The sequence below is a fragment of the Lissotriton vulgaris genome, chromosome 10 (assembly GCF_964263255.1).
Source record: "Lissotriton vulgaris chromosome 10, aLisVul1.2, whole genome shotgun sequence".
Taxonomy (NCBI): Eukaryota; Metazoa; Chordata; class Amphibia; order Caudata; family Salamandridae; genus Lissotriton; species Lissotriton vulgaris.
This window is the reverse complement of record NC_141698.1, coordinates 456,143,874-456,167,111: the sequence shown is the minus strand read 5'-3', so window position 1 is coordinate 456,167,111 and position 23,238 is coordinate 456,143,874. Positions and strand designations below refer to the sequence as shown.

At 46.3% G+C, this 23,238-nt stretch overlaps 1 protein-coding gene across 1 annotated transcript in view; it reads left to right on the top strand.

The window, feature by feature from the left end:
- Positions 1-23,238, top strand: part of WDR90 (WD repeat domain 90) — a 1,374,469-nt gene that overhangs the window by 98,749 nt on the left and 1,252,482 nt on the right. Inside the window, exons 3-5 of the mRNA XM_086941318.1 lie at positions 2,548-2,724; positions 3,846-3,984; positions 22,983-23,153. Of these exons, the coding sequence (XP_086797444.1) occupies positions 2,548-2,724; positions 3,846-3,984; positions 22,983-23,153 (487 nt within the window). The remainder of the gene's footprint in view (positions 1-2,547; positions 2,725-3,845; positions 3,985-22,982; positions 23,154-23,238) is intronic.

The following is a 23,238-nucleotide window of genomic DNA, read 5'->3' as shown; positions in this document are numbered from 1 at the left end:
CAAGTTTCTGTTTAAGGTTGCAATCTTATTGTGGAAGAAACCGACGAGGTTGTCGCACAGCTCCTAGTAGGGTGTGAGGTTGTTTTCACTCACAGCCGGGTTGGAGAATTCCATAACAATGTCGAAAATGTCCATGGTGTTCTTGTCACTGGGCTCAATGCGTGTGGCTTGTGCTCTCTTCTTTGTTCTCCACAGCAGGTGGTGGTAGAAGTTGAGGGAGGTGTTGAAACTTGCCCTGCCAGAGGCGTTCTTAATAGCATGCCATCTTCCCTACAGTTATTTGCTGTCTTGTTTCACTGTTCTAAGTTCTTGGGTGTACCAGCTGGCCTTTTCTGAGGATTTTTTCTGGATGTTGCTCTTGATGGGGACAATGTTGTTGGCGCAATTGGTGATCCAGGTGTTGAAGTTCTTCACTCCCTTTTTGAGGTTGGTGGCAATGGCGGGGTTGGAGGCGATAAGGGTGTCTGTCTAGCTGGTCCCTGAGATTTTGCTCCACCTTTGGTGGGGGGCGCTGATCTTCATGGGGGTGATGGTGTGGGGCTGAAAATGCTGAAGTGGATGATGGCGTGATTGGTCCATGTGAGTTCTCTGACGTGGGTGTATTTGACACTGTTGCTAGAGGTGAAGATGGGGTCCAGTGTGTGTAAGGTCTTGGACGATCTGGGTCAATCCGAGATTGCTCATACTGTCGAGGAGGTGTGCAGTGTTGTCGTTGGGGGTCATTGATTTGCAATTTTAGGTTGCTGAGGAAGATGTTGTCCTTGAAGTTTAAGGCTAGGGGTGCAGAGAAGTCTGCAACTGTGTTGCAGAAGCTGGATCATGGGCCTGAGGAGTTGTATACGAGGGTGCCTCTGATGGTTGTCTTGTCATCCGTGTGGATCTTGAAGTTGAGATGTTCCATTCGGGTTGGGGTGTTGCCGGTAGTGGTGGGGCAATGTATGGTCTCTTTGTGGATGATGGCTGTTCCTCCTCACGGCTTGCTGGTGCAGTCCTGGGGAGTGATTTTCTAACTGTCGGGATCGCTGTGGCAATGTCTGGGGTAGCTGTGGGTTGAGCCAGGTCTTGGTGAGGAAGACTATGTTGGGTGTGAGGGTGACAATGAAGCCCCATAATTCGGTGGAATGCTTGTTTTGAGAAGGACGCATGCAAGTTGGTGTTTTTGTTCAGGTAGTGTTTGTGGTGTGCTTGGGGTGGTTGAGTACTGTGGCAGGTGAAGTGGCAGTGGATGCTGGTGAAAGGTCATGTCGTTAAGCGTGGTTGGGCGCTGTGGTAGTGTTTGTTGCAGCGTCCGGTGTTGAGGGTGTGAGCTTGACGATGGTGTATGTTCAGGGGCGGGAGGGTTAGGGTTGGGGCACAGTCCAGGTGTGGGCAGGTGCTAGGCTTGCCCGTAGTGCATCCGCTGCGTGGCCGCGCTGCAGCCTTAATCAAGCAGGTCCTGGGGTGGGCGGGGCTTCTGTGGTGGGAAGAACAGTACGTGGAACAAACCGGATGGGAAATTCCAGACAGTGGCTGTGCCACTGGATCAGTCTGGAACAAGCAGGGACTAGAGGCCACAGGCAAGGGCAGTCTAGGTGTCCAGATGCCTACCTAATAGGTCCCCCTTTTGTTCCCCCAATAGTGCTTTTGGAGAGTCATGTTGACTTGTTCCAAGAACGGAAGACAAGTAGAAGATTGTTCAATGAAACACTAACTGACTGTTGGCAACTATAAGTGTGACAGCTGCTGAGCATCCCCAAGTATGCAGTGTGCTGCAATCCGAGTGAACTGAACTCCCTAACTAAACCTTTTCTCATGCATATAGCTACTTAACCTTTTCTTCATTTCAGAATTCTCATTGAGGGGCATATCCCCAGCCTGCCTCTCTGTCATGATGAAGGTAAAGATGGACGCTAAACACAGAGTGCATGAATATGAAATGTGAAGGTGGGAAATCAAAGATGTGAGATACCAGTTGCAGCCTAGTTGGGATGGGACTCCATATGTAAAATATTAAATGTTCATGGGTGGAATGCTTGTAAATGACTCGGCCAGTGGCAATCGCTCTGGGCCACATATTTCTTTTGCCCGCAGTGCCACTCCAGACGTACAGTAACCATATACAAGCCTGCCTTGATCCTGCTCTATTAGGAGCAATCCAGCCCTAAATGTCAACCACAACCTTCTGAAGGAGAACACAAGGAACCCCAGAGTGATTTAGGCATTATTGGGCCTAATCACTAAGGTACAGCTCGGACGCTATAGCACAGTGAGGACAGAATCAATGCCTGACCTTAGCCACACAAGGTATCTTTTGTGATGCCTTTATTGTATCACCGTGGTTGTGTCTTTTGCTTATGCAAGTCTATACCTCATCTTGTATATTTATGTTTGTTATGCTGCTTTTTTTTGTCTTAGTAATCGTAGTAATTGTGGGTGTTTCCTGATGCTCAACATGTCAGCCCCCCTCCTCCCACACCCCTCTTGTCTTGGAAGGGTGACTTTGAGGATGTGGCTGTTGTCGAATGTTCCAAGTTGTTCTTCTTTTCAAACTGTTGCTCTCTCACCCAGGACAAAATCTTGAAGGGAACAGTGTACCGGATCCGTGGTTCCATCCCCGCCAGCAACTACATCCAGCTACCCAAAACAAGCACACAATCCCTTGGGCTGACGGGACGGTACTTGTATATCTTATTCCGGCCTGTACCTGGCAAGCACTTTGTTGTACACCTGGATGTCATCACAGAGGTAGGTGACATGGAATGTACCACAAAAAATGGAAAAGCTAGCAAATGAGGGTGTTATTGATTTTTTTTTTACAAGGCAGCAGTGTGGCATTACTGTATGTGGTCTGAGAGGAGTGCAGAATGAAAGAACAAGGGTGTATTCAGAGGTTTAGCCTTACTCATACTACTCTTCATCTCTGGGCCATCTTTTCAGATCTAGCCTGAGCATGCAGTGGCAGAAAACCACAGATCTCTTGCTGCTTCTCATTGGGCTTTGGCAGTTGAGTTGCTTTCCTCATTTCAGTTTGCAATATATTGGTGCCCATTTCATATAAAGTAGATGCACTCCTGTTATGTTTCTCCAGAGAGGCTAATAATTGAATGGCATGGATGCAGCCCTCTTCATTTTTTGTGCCCTAGAAAGAAGAATGGGTATGGCAAACCTCTGATTGAACAGTGTTTCTGATTAGTGGACACATTCAGTATTTCATTTTCTAGGATACCTTCAACAGGAGTCCCTACAGTCAGCTTTGTAACTGGAAAAAGGTGATAAATCTAAGAAGAACAATTGTTGGACGAAATAGTGAACAATTTCAAACAGTTACCCCAGTTCAGACATTTGGGCCAAAATCCATAGTTTTTTGCCATTGCAGTCTAAACCCAGCCATATGCAAATCTGTCTTGACCTTTGCGCTCTAAGTAGCTATGGGTATGCCCAGGCATGGATCCCTTGCTCGCTGCGCCACTGGATTCAAGCCAGCTTGGCTGATGAGGGCTGAGACCCTGAAACCCGTCCCAGGATGCTTGTTTCCGGTCCTGGGAGAACCTGGCTTGGCAGTTTGGGCTGGACTGTTTCCCTACGTCATCCCGTTCAACCATCGTCTAAAGGCTATTAGAGGGGTGTTTCTAAAAAGTGATAGATGGTAGTGATTGTTGGTAGTGCACTTACCCATGACTGCCCTTCTTAAAAGCCAGCCTCTCTGACCCTGTTGTGTGGAGATGCCAAGTCAACAGCTGTGAAAAACAATGTCTTTTATGAAAATATGTATGCTTCTTATACCACCATTACCTAGATCCCTTATTCATTGGTGTTCCTTCACCATGACTCTTTCTTACCTGCTATATTTATTATTCTCTCCACAGGACAGCCAGGTGATCAGGATCTCTTTCTCCAACCTCTTCAAGGAATTTAAGTCAACAGCCACTTGGTTGCAGTTTCCATTCCTATGTGGAGCAGTCAAAGGATCAGTTTATGACAGCACAGCACAAACTGCTCGACAAGGTGTGTGATGAATACCATAACTGTGGTTGGGACAACATTATCGGCAGTGAGTGTAATGACTGGCTGACAACCGTATGACAAACCTTTCTGCTGGAGCCAGTGACCGACTGGTAGCTTGACATATTTTAGCTGCACTCCCCCATTTTCCATGTCCAGTAGTTTGTGGATTTATGGCACTGAAAATGACACAGGAGTATTTCTATCCAGCCAAAATGTAGGAAGGAGTGCTGTAGCTCTGTGGTCTTTACCTAGAGAAGACCAACACTCCTGTTTCTGGTCTTTTGAAAACCTCTCACACTGGGACTCAAGCTAACTGGTAGCTACTATGAATTATGGAAAAAAAGTGAAACATCAATTATCAACTGTATATAGCTATTCATTTGTTTACCAGGGGATAAGGCAATCGTTGACCCAGCACGGAATTTAAGTATACTCCAAAGAAACACCAATCTCCAAAGTGCTTGAAATCAGTCTTATACCTATAAAATGCTAAGGAGGCACCATCATGTGTTTCTGTCAGTTTTATTAAATGCACTTTGCGATGTCAACTTCAGTAATTGAGTTTAAATAATTCATTCGTAATAGTATAATATTTTTGCAAAAATGCCAACATTGCATCATCCATTTATTAAAATTAATGGAAACATGCTGTGGTGCCTACTCACCTTTACGTGCTCCACCGTATCAAAGCAAATCTGAATGAGCCACATATTCAGTTTTAGGGGTCATGTAAACCAATGTTACAAAAGGTGTGGTGCAGATTGGTAATATTCGGAGCAATTCATCTTTTTTTTAAACAAAATTAAGAAGTAATGGTCACTTTGACTTATAATATCATTACTGGACCTCATTTTATAGCTGTATCCAAGGTAGAAATATGACAGTGCTACATTTTTCAGTTTTAGGCTCTCAGTTGTTATGTAGCTCCTTACTTTCCTGAAGGAACTGCGTGTTTGTTGGTCAACATGAATGTAGGGTTCGTGCCAGACTGATTCTATGCACCATCGCAGGATATGTCGTTCTAGAGATGAGCTAGCCCACTGTGCCACCAGATGCACCCCTAAACCTAGACAGGTGACTAATGGTTTTGGCGACGCCAGAACATGACAGCCCGGAATCCCTCTCAGGGCTCGTGGTAACAGACCTAGTAGCCTTTCCGTCAGTCACTCATGCTCTCTTGGTCTTAGAGAAATATACAAGGAATACACAATGGGGCATTTTCAATATTTATTGAACCAATAAGATTCTTGTGTAGAATGTATGTGCTGTGATAATCAATAGACATAAACAGATAGAAGTGATTAGCAATATAAGGACAGTGAACCGAATGAAAAACTCCAACATCTTGCTAAACCAATATATATATATCCAGCGAGCAAGGCGACAGAGTTCGCTGAAACACGTCTGTTTTTTTTTAGCACTTGCAGTTCACTTGAAAAATCTGAAAAATAAATACCTGCTTTTTCAACAGAGAAGATAGTGTCCGTTTTGCGCAAACTGTGCACCTGGGAGTGTTTTTGACTCGATATATATATATATATATTTTTTATATATACATATAAAAACTGCATATAGATATGTATATCTATGTTGTATTCCTACTATGCATTCTCTACCCTAGATATGTGTTCTACAGAGAACCCCTAAACTGGTTGGTCCAACCCCCTTATCTGAAGGGAAATAATGCAAGTCTCCGCCATTGTTACAAAATGAACATCCTTCGCAAAAAGGAACAGCGAACAGCTGGACTGAAGGTTCAGTGCGTAGTGACCTTGTAAATACCAGCAAAGTGCTCCTCTGCCTAAACCCGAAAATGCTTGTTTAATTATAATGAAAAGTACCATTGCAAGACCTTAAGCAGTCTAGCGTTGTCATGGTCTATAGATAGCAGTGTCACCTTGTGGATGATAACATAGAACAACAACGTTTGCACAATGTGTGTCAAGGCCTTGTATGTGGTGTTCAAGGAGTTGTGATAATCAAAGAAACAAATCCAGCATTGTCAAGCAGGCAAATGTGTGTTAAAAGTCATTGTGTGAAAGGGAAGGCAATTTAGTAATCGTGTTCAAGGTGAAAAATGGCAGAGTTTCTTCTCGGGCCTAACTAACACACATGACACGGATTCCTCAGACAATGGGGCGACTAATAAGCCATCTAATAATAAAAAAGCTATAATACATTTAGTGGCATACTATAGGCATTTAAAAGGTCATTACATAAAATTTTCAAAAAACAATGCTAAAAAAGATAATCATACAATTTGAAAGCCAGAGCACCTAGAAACCCATTACCAAAAAATATAAAAGATTGACGGCCAGATGTAGGTAAATCTGAAATACCATATTCTCAATAGCAAATTTTACGGATTTGCTATTAAGCAATTGGTATTTCCTATGTAGGTAAGGAATCGGCAAAAAATACCGATTACTTGGGCTTGGAGGCTCATAGGAATGAATTTGAAGACATTCACTATTAGCGATTCGGTATTACCTCAATCAAAGCCCACTTACTTCTCCCCTCCCCTCTCACAGCACCAATGACCTAACTGAACATTACAATAATTCTATCCTTCAAGCCCTTGACCAAATTGCCCCAATCAATTCTAAACAACAAAAAAAATACCTCCCAAATCTTGTTTAATTCCGACCTTAATAATGAAAGACGAGCCCTCAGGCAGTCTGAACGTTCTTGGAAGAATCACCATCCCCTGCTAACCTGGTATTCCTTAGAAATGCCAGAGCCAAATACAAGAAGCACATCTTAAATGAAAAGGCCTCCTTCCTCCGTTCGCAACTTGACCAGGCTAGAATCTATCCCAGAGAACTCTTGAGCATTGTTAAAAAACAAACTTCCTCTGGTCCCCCTAAAATACCAGCCACTGTTCAAAGATGCGAAGAAATCGACAGCTACTTTTCGAATAAAGTCAACTCGATTGAACTATCCTTCCCTTCCCCCCTCTCCCATTCCAATCTCCCCTCAGCCAACACCACCTCCCTTACACTACTACTGCACCTTTTTCCTCTTCCCCTTCATACCAGGACCCTTCTCCACCCCTCCCTACTCTAACCCTCACTAACTCTATTTTTAAGAAGACCCATGCTAAAAACAATGCCTCCTGGAGTGAATTCAGACCAGTATCTGAATCTACTGTCCTCAACATCATATCTAAACTCAAACCATTCTCACACACCAAATATCCTCTTCCTGCCCAGTTGGTTCAGGAACTCAAACACATCATTGCCCCCATTTGGACAAATATCATCAATTCCTCCTTTGTCACTGGTTGTGTCCCAGCATCCCTTCAACTAGTCAAATCTCCCCCATCCTCAAAAACCCCACCGCTGACCCTAACGACTTTAATAATCTACACCCTATCTCTAACCTTCCATTCCTCTCCAAAGCCCTTGAAAAATGTGTCCTGTCCCAATTAGACAACCATATCTTCTCATTCAATCTCCTTGGCGTTTTCCAATCTGGTTTTAGAAAAGGATGCAGCACTGAAACTGCTATGCTCAGTATTACTGATTATATTTAACGCTCCCTTGACAAAGGCGAATCCTCCCTCCTTATCCTCCTTGACCTCTCTGCTGCCTTCGATACTGTCCACCATCCCACCCTTAATACTCTCAAAGACCACTTTGGGTTCGATGGCACTGTTCACCAATGGTTCACCTCATATCTTCAAAACAGATCCCCACAAATTAAACTCACTCACTGCCTCTCCAAACCCCAACCTGTCTCACTTGGTGTCCCACAAGATTCTATCCTTCCCCCAACTCTATTCAATCTATTCATGGAACCACTCACCCTCATTCTCAAACAAGCTAATATCAGTTACCACCTCTATGCTGACGACACGCAAGTATACTACAAGATCAAGTCCCACCATGACATCCTTCACCTCAATGACACCTTGAATAAAGTCCAAGCTTGGTTCCATCTTAATCATCTCAATCTGAATCCTAAAAAAACTGAAATCATCCTGTTCACTCCCAAAAACAGTGCTTTGCCTATCCAACTCTGGATCAATGATACCAAAGCACTCAACTGCCCCCTCTCCACCTCTAACTCTGTCAAATCCCTGGGCATCAGAATTGATCAGAATCTTACTCTCATCCCCCACATTAGAAATGCTGCTAAAGGTGCTCTCTTCACCCTTCTCCACCTTAAAAAATCAAGCCTTTTATTCCAGCTGATGACTTTAAAATCATTGTCCAATCTCTTGTACTTTCCAGAATTGACTATGGCAACGCCACCCTATTAGGCACCCCTAAAGTCCACCTTGCCCCGATAAAATCTGTTCTCAACCTGGCTGCCAGGCTTATCTCTGATTGTAAGCGATTTGATCACATCTCTCCTGCCCTCAAAAACCTCAACTGGCTCCCAATTGAAGGTAGATCCACCTTCAAGATGGCATGTATCACTCACAAATCCCTACACCAAAACACCCCGACCTACCTCTCTGACAACCTTCAAAAAGCGGGTTGCTCCCGATCCTTGAGAGCACTAACGCCCTTGCCCTCATCCCCCCCCCCCCGAGACTCCTATGTAAGAAGACCCAAACACGTGCATTCTCTGGTAATGCCCCTACGATGTGGAACTCTCTCCCCAAAGATCTTCGCTGCAACCCCTCCTACTCTCTCTTCAAAATAAGACTCAAGGTGCTTCTTCTCCACAAATACTGGGGTACCTAACGTTGCTGTAAGGACACTGTCCTTATTTTGTACTCCTCTACTCACAACTTCTTTTTCTTCCTTTTCCTACTCTCTCTCCCCCTCTCCTTCTTCCCATCTCTCTCCTATTTTTCCACCTGTCGTGCGATCGAACACCCCCAAGTCCCACCTGTAACCCATTAAACTGCTCCCACCCCACCCCCAGCCCCCCCATACCTCAGAAACACTGAAGTACCTGTCGCGATACAGCCACCCCTCTGTCCCAAACGGGAGCCCAGAGAACAGCCACACCAATGGATCCCCGTCAACCTACCCATGTACCCAACTCCCCCCTAACAAACCTTAAGTAAGTGGGGCAAATGGTCCCGCCATCCACATGTCCCCCCCCACCCCACCGCCCGTATACATGGAAATCGTTAAACACTAGAGCCCGACGTCACATATGTCACTGATCTCTTCAAGAGCTGGGCCACACCGGCGCCTCGGGCAGGCCAAGCACAGCCGATCGCTGAAATGGTTAGCACTTCACCGGCTGAGTGTCCACAGCGCAGGGTTCCACTATTCGGAGGTCAGGCGCAGCCCCGGCATCCTCGGCAGCCCCCTTTGAGTTGGCGCATTTCCTAGATCTGGACCGTCACTGCATGCCCCTTTTCGGCCCCCGGGCCGTGTGGGAGCGGGCCTCATTTTGTGAAGAGTCTGATTCAAGGCTCGGCGGGGTATGCGCCCTAACCTTCACTGTCTCATCGTTCCATTGGAAGACTTCCTCCGGAGTATCAAAGAAATGAGTACGGGATTGAAAGACTACCCTCAGACGAACCGGATAGAGCAATGCATAGGGGAGCTTGAGATCCCTGAGTCGCGCCTTTGCTGCCATAAAGGACTGCTGTTGCTGTTGCACAAGCCTTGTATAGTCGGGAAAGATAAGAATCCGCTGATTGTCACACATTAGAGGCTCCTTCGCCCGCGCCTGCTGCAGGATGACATCCCAATCATGATAGTTCAGTAGTTTGGCTATCACCCGCCGAGGACGGGTCCCCACGGGCGGCTTCTTGATCAGAGCCCTGTGTGCCTGCTCTATCACAAAGCATCTTGAGAGGAAGTCCGGGGGGAGCCAGCTCTCCAGCCATTGGGCCAAGAATTTCTCCATGTTGCCCTTCTCGCAGCCTTCCGGAAAACCAACAAAGCGCAGGTTGTTCCGCCAGGCCCGCCCTTCTGCATCTTCTGCTCGGAGCGCCAGGTTTTTCTGGATACTTTCCATTGTTGCAACTTTGCGTTTCAAGGTCACTACATCGTCCTGCACGCCAGAAATCCTTGTTTCAACCTCTGTGATTCGGGCCACTGAGTTGCGCTAGTCCTGTCGCAGAAGGGTACCATCCGCATCCACAGCCCCAATCTTCGCATCTAACATGTCCCTAGATTGTGTGATGGCTGCCATCAGCGCCGCATTATCAGGCCCCCAGCTGCCCCGGCCCGCCACCCTGTCCCGTGTATTTGTCTATGGGTCTATGTTTCATGACTGTGGTGTGAGAAGTTGGCCTGATATGCCGTGCTCACTATTCTAGTGATCACTATATGTATCAGTCCAAACAACCCTTATTGATGATTGGTTGTAAGTCAACCGTAGACCAGCTATCCTAGTAGCATGGACAAGAGCAGTCTTTAGGCTAAACTCTAGAGGGCGTGTTAAGCCAGCTGTTATATCATCACATATACCCCTTGAACACCAAGTGAAAGGACACCACACAAGTTGTTATGAAAATAAAGTATATTTATTTAGAACACAACAGCCCTGGACTCTTTATGAGGACAGGGCGCTAAGCACAATACAAAGCTCTTATGAAAATACTGAAAGTCGCACAATTTACACAAATGCCCGAGGGGCACGAAAAACCATATACTCTAAAAGTGGAATGCGAAATTACTAGCAGGTAAGTACTACTCTAATAGGCTTTAGGATCGCTAGGACTGGACTACTGAACCTTCAGATTACTAGCAGGAGGCCTAGGGAGATCGGGTGCAGAGTGTGCACTCTCACGCGGGATGCGGGACAAAGTCTATGGATGCTAGATTTCGTAAAGTTAGTGTTATCGGACGAATCCGACTAGGTAGAGCTGAAACGAAAAAGGATCTGGAGCCTTGGATAGTTAAGCTATGCTGGAGCACCGAAATGCTGAGATTACCTAGCCCAGGGGCTGTGGCTGCAAAGGTCTGAAAAGACGTCGGGAATCCTCGTTGCAGTCTATGGAGCCTGAAAGAAGAAGTTGCTGGCAGGCGACCAGTGATGAAGTTCGATGTGATCCAAGCCTGGATCGGTGATGGAGGATACCTGTAAGTAGAGGGGACCAAGTTCTGAATCACTAGCCAGTGATTAGATGGGCACCAGGATGGCACCGGACGAAGTCACCTCGACCAGGTGAGTGGGCGACGCTGGGCTCTGCAGTCTCTCGGACCAGGAGGCGTTGTCGGTGACCAGGATGGAGGTGCGAGCTGTCCCACGAAGGTATCTGCTGTCGACGTCGCTGGACCCAGGATTGGGGCAACAAGTCTTGGCAAATGCAAGCCCACGCGGTGGACTCAAAATGGCTTCTGGAGTGGACCAGGAGGGTCCGGGGTGCTCCTCTGTTGGAGGGGAGCAAGGGCCAGTCTGGAGCAACCAGACCAGCGGTGTTGTCGTCGTGGTGTGTCGTCAAGAGGGCTACAAGCCAGCAGGCAAGTAGCCGGACAACGCGGTGAGCAGCAAAGAGCAGAAGGGCCCCACGCAGATCTGGTGGATGCTGGGGGGCTGGACTTCGGTGCTGGAGCTGCTCAGGGTTAGGGCTTCTCAAACCCCAAAGCACTCACTCGAGGATCCCTCGGCGGTCGTGCTGGATAAGCGTCGTGCAGTTCTGAAGATGGCCGGTCCCTCGAGGTCTCGTCACACCCACGGATCTCAGCTGGGCTGATGATGTAGGTAGAGGTCAGAGGTGCCAGGGAAGCCGGGTCTCATCGTGCTGGTCGGTCGGGTTCCTGAGGAAGGACGTGCAGCAAACCGCAGTGTTCTTAGTTGGTGCCCGCAGATGCAGGATGACTACGCCTTAGTCACAAGGGAGAAATCTTGAGAAGAAGTCTTGAGTTCCTTTCGTAGAAAGTAGTTTCATGATTCAAAGATGATCTAATTTGGAAGGGTCCCCGCTCCCACCTTTATACTAAAGAAAGGGGCTGGTACGGGACTAGGTCCTGCCCATGGGTGGGACCAGGAAGGGGGGTGGTTACACCCCTCTCCCATGCCGGACTTTCCCCTGCTCAGGGGCTGGTGTGCCCCTGGAACTGGTTCTAGCCGGCAAGTGCATAGTGAGCACCGGGGTGCCACTTGCAGTCACCTTCCTATTCAGCCCTGCCTACCTAGGATACACAAAACCCTGTCTGGTATGGTGCTAGCACCGCCCCTGACAGGAAACCCTTTGTCCAAGCTCTCCTCGCTGGAAGGACTCCCAGCAGCAGGTCAGACTTGTGTCTGTGGTGGCAGCATCCATTTTGTGATGCTGAGGCTCGAGTTAACTTTAACCGGGGTTCACAGTTACATACATGTCGTGTCCCTCTAGAAGGGTGGAATGCTAACCCCGTCGCCAGAATTGGCGAGGGGTTAGTATTCCAATTCGTATGACACCTTACTCGACATATTTTGATAAAGCGATACCAGAGTTGGCATATAACCGCGAGGATTATAATGCACTTAAGAGTATATGGTACGCGTTATCATAGAACAGCTATTAGGACTTGGTTCTGCAAGCTGCAGACGGGCTCAGCTCATGCCAGAGCACCATCTCACATAATTCCAAGCACTCTGCCTTCAGGATTGTCAAGGCCTGCCATAGGAGTGACTGATAGGAATATATGTGTCTATTTTAGGGTTAGATATAGGTATACTATATCTAAAGCAAAGGGTGATTACACCACCTTGCCCCAGCTGTCGTGCAGCCAGTTGTGTCAGATTTAGATGGCCAGCCAGGGGTGGCATAATACATGCTGCAGCCCCTGGTAGGCCCTGGGTACACCTCTGCCCTGAGTTACAGTGTCTGATAAGGTGGCCCAGTACCAATTGGTAAATGCACCTAAGGTACACGTGTCAATTTAGTGAGAGAACAGCAAGGCTGTGGGTCTGATTAGCAGGCCCACAGCCAGGGAAGTCGTAAACCAGTGAAGCAAAAAGCAAAAATCTGGGGTGATCATAGGATTGCAGACCCTACTCTCCTACATGTGGTACCGCTCCCACCACTCGTCATCTTAGGCCACATCCCCGCTGTGGACGTCACTGTATCCCTTAACAGCTCCCGGCCTCCGGCACCCCAGCGGAACAATGAAACGTCAGGCAATCCGTCGGACCCCAACGATGAGACCAAGCACTATGCGGAGCTAGGGAGAAGCAAGATGGCAGCCACGTAGCTGTGGCTGAACACAGCAGAGCAGTGAGGATCAGGACATAGCCCCAATGAATTTGTTTCACATCGCAGCTACCCAATCCACAACACGGGAAATGTAACCGGCGAATAACAACGGAATATGTTCTATGTCGGGAGATGATGATTACTCCCCTTACGTGCCTTGGGTACGCTAAGCAGCTGCTGCGAGCACTGACGCTGCCTGTGGTTGCTCTCGCGCCCGGTTGCCGAACCTGTGCGAGAGCAGAGGGGCGGAACATCGGAGCGGGTCTGCGGAGCAGAGCGGAGCTCTGTGCGGAGTTCGTGGAATGCTGCAAGGACCGCGGCTCCCAAACTTGGTGGCATAGCAGGAGAGGGAGGCGAAGAGGAGCAATGGCCCCAAAAACGAATACAGGAGCAAAAGCAGCAGGTAACAAAAAGAAAGCAGCGGCAGAGGAAACTGAAAGTCGGCAAAAAATCCAATCTCCTTCAGTAAAGAAGCAACGAGTAGCTGCCAGGACTAGACTGGCCACCGCCCCAATAGCGCACATATTTATCAAAGGCGGTAAGGAGAAAGGGGCCAAGGAGGTCACACGCCCCAATGAGGGAGGCCAGATTCAAGGGGCTGAGGGGCAGGAACAGTTCTCTACAGTTGGTTTGGAGGGAGAAAATTCTCCCACCCAGATCAAAGAAGTGGAAAATACAGCAGCCACTTCCCCAGCACGGATTACCACCTTAAGAGCCATGGAAGCACTGGATTTAGCGAATGCAGGGAATGCAGCTGCAAATGTCCTCACAATTGTAGGACTGGCTGTTAGCAGTCAAAAACAGCATGAACAGGCTGCGCTAGCTGTTGGAAAACAAGAAGCTGTATTAACTGCAGAATCAGGCACCATAATCTGGTCGGACCCAGTTGCGACCAATGCAGGCGGTCTGGGCTCTGATATGGTCAACAACAAAGTCTCCCTGGAAGCTGGCAAAGGGAAAGACAAGGAGAAAGTCCCGAGCGAATGCTTCTTCTCGGTATCACAGGGGGGCGAATGGTCTGATGATGATGATGAAGAGGGAGATCGTAGCTCCTACCTGGAGGACAGCAATCTGGACTCTGAGAGTGATCCCGAGCACGAGTTCCCCTCGACAGCAGTTAAACCTCCAGCTGCATTAAAAGGGCAAGAGCCTCCCCAACGTGAGCTTAGTTGGGACCATTCATCTGCAATGCCATTGCAGGGCAGCCCATTTGGTGAATCAGCACAGATGTCACTTCTGGAGGTAATACATCAAGAGATCATCGCTCACAGAGAGGAAACCTGCCAGGACAGCCGTAAATCCCAAGCCGCCATGAGGAAGATGCAGGGCGTAGTCAGAAAGTTGTCAAAAGCCTGCACTAATCTCGGAGATCGGGTATCAAACCTCGAGGAAAGAGTTGTCTCAACGGAAATGGAGGCAGCAGCAGCAACAAGTAAGGTTGATGCCCAATGCTCCCAAGTAGAGGACATCCAGTGGAAACTGGAAGATATGGATAACAGGCTCAGACTGAATAATATCAGGATTCTGGGGATACCAGAGGGAGCAGAAGGATTAGACGTGAGAGCCTATACCATCAAACTCTTTGAGAAGGTGTTCCCTGAGCTCTCAAGCTGGAATTGGTCTGCGGAAATCCAGCGGGCACATCGTACCCCTTTTAGGATGCATAAAAACGTAAAGGAAGGGGACAAACCCAGGGCAATACTAATCTTTTTGGGTAACTTTGTGCTGAGGCAGGCGATCGCAGAAAAGGCAAGACCGGATGAAAAGAGGATTATCGAAGGAGTCGCCTTCTTTGTCCGACCGGACTTTTGTCATGCGACCGTTGAAAGACGGCGGAGATTAAGGCAACTGATCAAGCCCTTTCAGGAGAAGAAGATCCAAGCCTACCTGATCAATCCGGCTCAACTAAAAATAATAAATGAAGGGAGGACAATATACTTTGCATCCGAAATCAAAGCTAAAGAGTACCTTGACTCTCATGGAATTTAAGCATCTATAATGATTGTCTTTTCTTTTCCTAGGTCAAGCAAATGATACACCAAAGGATTGGGGGATTGGATGGCTGCGGGTGTTTGCTAGAAGGTTTTAAGGGGTAACCAGTTTAATGGTTTTGGTTTTTCTATATTTCTTCACTGCTTCGACTGTGATCATCACGTGCACAGACTAGGTCTGAGCGTTTCACTCGAGAGGGTGCAGGGGTGAGGACGGGGGTTGGGGGTCATTGCTGGGAGGGGAGGGTAGGGACGGGGGGCAGGGAGGTGGGGGGGATGGGGGTAAGGGGGGAAAACTAAAAAATTAGATAATTTGGTGCTGTGAGTATACTTGTTGCTTTTTGCTGGATCCAGGGAAACGCTTAGCTAAGGCCCAGTTACATTTTTTCAGGAAAGTATTGCTCAGGAATATGTCAAACATTAAAATTTGTACAGTTAATGTGGGTGGGCTGAATGACTGGAGGAAGCGCCAAAGGTTGGCACATTTTGTCAAATATAATAATATCGATATACTCTGTCTACAAGAGACTCATCTTCCCTGGAGAAAAAGGAACCTGATGAATATCAGAGGTTTCGAGATGCTGGCTTGTTCTTCCCAAACTTCTTCAGTTAGGGGAGTTGCTATTTTAGCAAGACCCTATATAGGGGACATTAAACGACTCAAGGCTGATAATTCAATCAGATGGGTGATAACCGAGCCTGATTTAAGCTATACAATATGTATAGTTTATGGGTCGAATCAGGACGACCCAGAGATCTTCGATTTCTTAGAAGGGGAGCTAGCCAGTTGGCCCACCCCCATTATAATATGCGGGGATCTAAATATTTCAGTTGACTGGAACAAACAAGTTGCATATTCTGGACGGAAACCAAGAGTGTTCCGTGCTCTGGATGCTCTCATGAGGTCACATGGGCTGAAGGATGTTTGGGGGGTCAAGGAGCCGCTAAACCCTGGTTTTACGTATTTTTCTAGCCCATTTCAGAAACATACTAAGCTAGACTATTTTCTGATTTCCTCCTCTGAGTTAAATAAGGTCAGCATTAAGAAACTTCCCAAATCAATCTCTGATCATAACCTGCTGATTTTGGTTTGTGAAGCGGCTAATATAGAGAGGAAGTACACGAGCTGGACGTTTGAAAGGAGACTACTAGCCGATAATAGATTTGTGGAACACCTCAGAAAGTGGTCAAAAGAATATTATGATGCAAATCGGTATAGTACGTCACTTAACGGAGTATGGGAAGCATTTAAGGCGTCCCTAAGTGGGGAATCCATAAGTTGCTCAGCAAGGCTAAGGAGGGAGGACAGGAGTGAGATCGAGAGTCTTATGGGCGACCTAGCGGTGGCGGAAGAGCGGCACATTAAGGACATTGGGCAAGGGGTAGAAGGGCAGGAGAGTCAAAGTAGACTTGCCACCATTAAAGCAGAACTCCAGAGAATAGTAATGCAGAAGGAAACTAGTGAATATCAATCTTCTAGGGCAAGGCGTTATGAAACAGGGGAACAGGCAGGGAGGGCATTGGCACTTCGGATAAGACAGGATAGGACCAAGAACACAATATCCAGTATACAGGAAAATGGGAACGAGTACACTGAGCCTAAGGAAATATTAAGAGTCTTTAGGAACTTTTACCAAAAACTATATGATGACGAGGGCGGTATTAACTATCAGAGCCTGGATTGTGGGGATGTAGGTCGGATACAAGACGAACAGTGTAGAGAAGAACTGGACAGAGATATGACCTTGAGTGAGATCATAACAGCTCTACAGGAGTTAGCAGCTGGTAAGGCGGCAGGTCCTGACGGAATCCCTTTGGAGGTTTACAAATGTTTAGAAACTGAGATTGCCCCAATTTTGTTGGACCTTTTTAATGGTATATTGTGTTCAGGCATAATCCCAAATTCTTGGAAAGAAACGAACATTGTTATATTTCATAAGAAAGGGATACCCAAGGAGATTCCAGGGTCATATTGCCCAATTTTGCTTATCAACGCGGACACGAAACTATATTCTAAGGTCTGGGCTAAGAGATTGGGTAGGATCATTGGCAGTCTCGTCTCCCCGTGGCAGCATGGGTTCGTGCCAGGCAGAGGCACGACGGACCATTCTAGACGGGCTATTGCGCTGTTCGATGCCCATGGTGCCGCGTGGGGGAAAGATGGCCATGATCCTCCTCGACGCGGAGAAAGCCTTCGACCGCGTGGTATGGGAGTTTCTGTGGGGTATTTTGGCTTGTAGAGGCTTTGGAATAAAAACTGTGAGGGCTATCAAGGCAATGTATAAGGATCCAGTGGCTCGGGTCCTAGTAATGGGCAAGGGCTCCGATAAAATAGTAATTAAGAGGGGGACGCGCCAAGGCTGTCCCTGCTTCCCGATTCTTTTTTCCTTATACATTGATCCTCTGATACAGAAGATTCTAGCCTGTTCACAAATCAGCCCAGTGGTGCTTAATGGCTTCGCCACAAAACTGCTAGCCTATGCCGACGATCTGGCAGTAACAACTACGAATCCCCATCAGGCTATGCCAATTCTGGCCCAACTGGCCAAGGACTTTGGGAGTCGGTCAGGGTATCGGTTAAAGGAGGAGAAAATCCAAATAATATGTACCAAAAACATCAGTAAGGCAGACAAAAGGTTTGTGGATTCAGCCGTATATCTCGGGGTGAGAGTGAATGCTACTGTTGATAAGATCATTGCAGATAACTATCTACCCCTGGTTAAATCCCAGAACTATACAGTCTACTCTTGCTAAGTGTGCTAAAAGGTCATCATACGTTAGATAAATGTCATCGACATAGGGAAATGTCTGATCATCAAAGTTCTATCACACCGTGGTATTCAAGTTGTTAGAGGGTTCATGCTTTATTGGATGTTGTCTTTGAGGTTGTGGGGTTGTCCTCAATGGTAATTCATGGTAAGGGGAACCGCCATCCCACCCTACATGGCTGTGGTATAACGCTGGAACTAGTGCTAACACCAACTCCTTGGTGTTTAACTGATTCTGGAATGAGGTCAGAGAAAGCAGGTGAAATTACAGTTTCTCCATTTGGGCACTCCAATACGAAATCAGGTGGCCTATCCTTTTCAGCCAAAAGAATATCGTAACCGTGTGACAAATCTTCCCAAAAGAGGACATTGATATATCTGGGTATGTCCCCCTCCAGTTGAGGTTGTATCTCGTATAAACATTACAGGACATTTATCCTGATATCAGGTGTTTCCTCACTCACCGCTACTCCCACCAGACAATCCATCAGATTCTGGCGAACTATCGTGACTTCTGCCGCCTTGTCTAGCATGGTCACTGCTCATTCTCCGCTCAGAAGCAGAGTCCTCAATATCCGGTGCATGCCTGACCTTAAGTCCTGCTACTTACTTCTTTTTAAATTGAGGCTTGGAAGGCTTCTGTTTTTCTTCCTATTTGATTATATAGTCAGACGAGCGTTGTGAGGCGTTCTTCTGTTTCACACAGTATTCCGATCTGTGCTTTGACCATCCACCTCTCTCTGACCATTTATTGAATAAATCCTGAAAGGAACGAGACAAATGTGTATCAGTATCCTTATACCTGTCAGGTGGTCTAATATGATCATGGTTACACAGTTTATAGCATTTCTCAGTGGCTTGCTATTGAGGAGACCCACCCTTTGACCTAGTTTTGTCTTTATTTTTTTGTTTACCATCCATCTTGGTTGAAGACTCTGGTGCTTGCTAAGAGTAATCATTTTCAGAATGACCCTTTAATTGTGGTTTACCACGTCTGGCTTCTAAACTATCTCTACCTAGCATAGCATACGGTTCTTCAATAATTTTCAGTAATTCACTCTCCTGCTGTGCAGGAGCCAAATCATGTATGCATGCGTGTATAGCCAGTGTGGCTGCTTTCCCTTTACTGTTTCTCAACATGCGACCACTTTAACTACTGTGGAATCATGTACTGGTGGTCCGAAGGCTTTGTTGAGAGGAGGTAGCCTCTGCTTTTTCCTATGTCATCTTTCCAGGGGTTGTTCTCCTGCTGTCCATGCCCAGGGTGAGAGCCACCGCAGGACCGTGGTCACTGGGGACTACATACCCCACAACCCCCTGCAGGCCTCACAATCTGCTACACCAGCATCATAAATTGGAGACAGAGCCCCGCTGCACTGCCACACACTGGCCAAGGGTGGGCCCTATCACGCCCATCAAAGCCCGGAGGAGACTGGGCTGGCCCCCCTCTTAGTTTAAGCTTTGGATCTTTAAAGGTACTGTCTCAACGCTAGTGCAGATCAACTCTTTGTTGTTTCCGCGCAAAGATAATTTTCATCTGCTATAGTGTTTGGAGGATTTGTTTTCAGATGTATATAACTTGACATAATGTAATGTCCTTTCTCCTTATGTTTCTGGATATTTTATCTACTTGTATTAATTTGGGGTGTAATAGAAGGGCATAAGCCCACTATTATGGGAGGCCACTGATCAAGCCCAGGGAAATGCTAAGCAACCCAAAAAGTCAGGGACTAATGACAGAAGTACTCTAGAAGAAATAAATAATTTAATTGAGTTAGTTGAACTTTGCATTGGCCCTGACCATTCCCAATTGAATAAGCCCCTGAAAGAAAGAAAGCAGAAGCATGCTCCCATGAAATGTCCAGAGTCCGGGCCAATTTCGGAAATAAAAAGGGGGATACAAGAGAATCCACAGGGGTTAGGGCAATCAAGAGTTAATCTGTGGACAAAGCATAACACCATAACTAGTTATTTATCTGGGCGCTCTGCACACACAATCAAGCCTAAAGTTATTTCAAATGGCAGAAATAGGTCAAACCATATAGAAAACAACCCCTCTATCTCCCCATGTTAAAACTACTTGTTTCAATCGTTTCACTCCCCTACTGAACCACTACAGAACAAAGGCCATATTGAACCAGATATAGTGATAATGTCCACAACCATGCCAGAAGAGGGGTCTCTAAATTAACTAAATCAAAACATCAGGGATCTAAAGTTGGAAATGGGGGCCCTTAAATTGGCCCCAAATTATCACCTAATTTAATTAAGGAGGACCAAGACACATTGATAAATAAATGTACCCATTGGATCCCGCAGGTGAGGGAATGTTGATCGATCATAAGGTAAGACACAAGTAAGGCACAAAGATTTCCCCAGCAGGGCCCACAGCTTGAAAGCATAGCATTGACATTTCATCAGAGAGATCGAGTAGACAACTTAGTGGCCTTTGATGCCTGTACTTTTCACCTGGTTGACAGTAGTATACATTTTAAATATAAGCCCCCAGAATCCCAAACACAGCCAGGATCACAAACATTATTCCCCCTAGTCACTGCGGAGACTCCAACCCGAGTGATAGATTGCCAATCATAGGTGCTCCCTCACGAAAGCTTTTTGGCTTTGACCACTAAAGTTTCTGGGAAAGGATACCAAACAACTAATACCATTTCGTGCTTCTGAATAGTCCCCTTCTATTGACGCCCTCATGGGTCTATGTATAGATACCGTTGGATGAAGCAGACAACCGAACTCCATCTCCGATTCAAACTACATCCCAGATGTCTTTACAATCTTGGAATATTGGTTGCCTTAGATCTTAGGTAGCTTCACCAAATTGGATCACCTTTATCGATTCATACAACATCTGTTTATTCCAGGAAACCTGGTCTATTGATCCATTATTTCATCCTGGGTATTTAAAATGTATTAAATGAATTACTGAGAGGGTAACACAATGGGAATAGATCCTTTAAAAGTTCAAGCTTGAACAGCCTACAGCTAATACATAGGAGTTACCTACTCAGATGAGGGAGATTTTTCCTACCACCATGGACGTCCCAAGTTAGGAGGTAAGTAGCGGGTCTCTGAGAAGGCATAATTGAACTACTCAGGCAATACATTGATAAGAACCAAACTAACGTTGGTTGTGGCATGTTGTTTAGTTCCATACTTTCCAGTAGGAACTGCTTATTTTGTTGTGCAACATAAACGTAGGGTTGGTGCCAGACTGATTCTATGCACCCCTACAGGATATGTCGTTCTAGAGAACAGCTAGGCCACAGTGCCATCAGAAGCACCCCTAAACCTAGACAGTTGGCGAATGGTTTTAGTAACCACAGAACATGACAACCCTGAATCCCTCTGGGGGCTTGTGGTAACAGAACTCTTTCACTCAGTCACACTTGCTCTTAGAGAAATATACAAGGAATACACACAATGGGGTGTTTCCAATATGGAACCAACGTAATTCTTGCATAGAATATATGTGCTGCAATGATCAACAGACAGAAGCAGATAAAAGTGATTAGCAATATAAGGACAGTGAACAGAACGAAAAGCTCCACCATCTTGCTAAACCAATGTAATATGTAGGTATATAAAACTATATATAGATATGTAGATCTGTTAGTCGTACTCCTACTATGCGTTCTCCAACCTAGATACCTAGGGTGTAGATGTGTGTGTGTGTTCTGCCAAGAGCCCTCAATCTGGTTAGTCCACCCCATTACCTAAAAGGAAAGAATGTGAATCCCCGTCTTGGTCATGAACTTGACATCTCTCCCCAAGCCATCAGCGAACAGCTGTGCTGAGGGTTCATAGTGAAGTGACCTTGCAAATGACTGCAAAGTGCGCCTCTGCCTAAACCCAGAAATGCCTGTTTATTTGTAATGAAAAGCATCCTTGCAAAACCTTGGGCACACCTGCACTGTTATGGTCTATAGATAGCTGGGTCGCTTCATGGATGAAAAAATAGAACAACATTTTCACGATGTGTGTCGAGGTATTGTACGTGGTGTTCAAGGAGTCATGGTAATGTTCTCGCTAAGTGAAATCTGTATGCGAAGCAGTTTCAAAGAAACTAATCCACCTTTGTCACACACGCAAATGTTTGTTAAAAGTCATTGCGTGAAAGGGGAGGCCATTTAGGAAACATTTGCATGGTGAAAAATTGCAGCATTTCTTCTCGGGCCTAACTAAGACACATGACACAGTGGCCTATGACCAGTGACCATCGGGATTGGTAGCCATCCCGTGCACAACAGTCAGATTGGTTTTTAAGTACCGTTGATCATGCTAAATTTTGGCCTATGCCCATGCCATCAGCGGATGTAAAAACCAAGGTAAAAGACTTAAGATGTTAAAAATATTTTTGAGGTACAACCCCCACATTAATTCCTCACCATCCCTTGTAAAATGTGTGATTACTGTGTGACAGGTAAAGGCTAGGTATTGATGGTCATGTGACCACTGCTTTGAAGGTAGGATGTATGTGAATATAACTGACAAGGCGTGTCAAGGGAGGTTGGGTGAGAAGGCTGGATGGCGCACATGAAAATTGTATGTTAAGCTTCATCCAGGGATTTATAATAAGGAGGATGCTAGTGTTTAAGGACTGGGTGCACTGCACAGTGTGCTGAGAGACATTTGACCGTGTGTTAACCTTCAATGTTTGTGACAAATTATATTTTAGAGCCTGGTGATAACTAAATAAACTGTTGTTCAGTTCAGTTTAAACTTGGTTTTCTAATTGCTTTTTGGGGACATTCAAAGCATTAGTGAATAGAAGGTGCGCTAAGGCACATTCAACAGCTGAGTAACGGGAAGTCTGCTTTATGAGAATTATGCAAAGGTTGGTTGAACACATGATGAATGAGAGTATGGTATCCAGCAAGGTTTGCAGGCAGATTGCTCATCAAGGTGTGTTGTGAGAGAGCTATGTGACCAGTCAGGTGTTTGAGGCATGTTTGTTATGGTTGGGAACTGTTAAGTTGTGTTTTTTGTGGGACTGACACACTGTTGAGCTCCAGCACAAATCACCTGAGACACAAGGTACTGAGATGCCTATTGCCATGGCCAACTCTGATTTGCTGCGGAACAATTTGACCAGTCTCTACCCTATTAAACATTTTTTTTCTGCAGATCTGGTTGGCCCAGCCCCTGCTGGGGTGCGCTGGACGTGCCTCCTGTTTGACCTTCAGTATGTCCTCTCGGTGTATTTGAATCGCCGTTACAGTCACCTGAAGAGTGTGAAACTCTGCTCCAACCTCCTGGTGAAGAACCTTGTCACAAGTGACTTGCTATTCGAACCAGGTAAAAAGCTAGAACTGTTTATCCAGCCTTATCTCTCTCTTACTCTCCCTCTCTCTCACCGCTATAGCTCTTGTTCTTCTGTCTT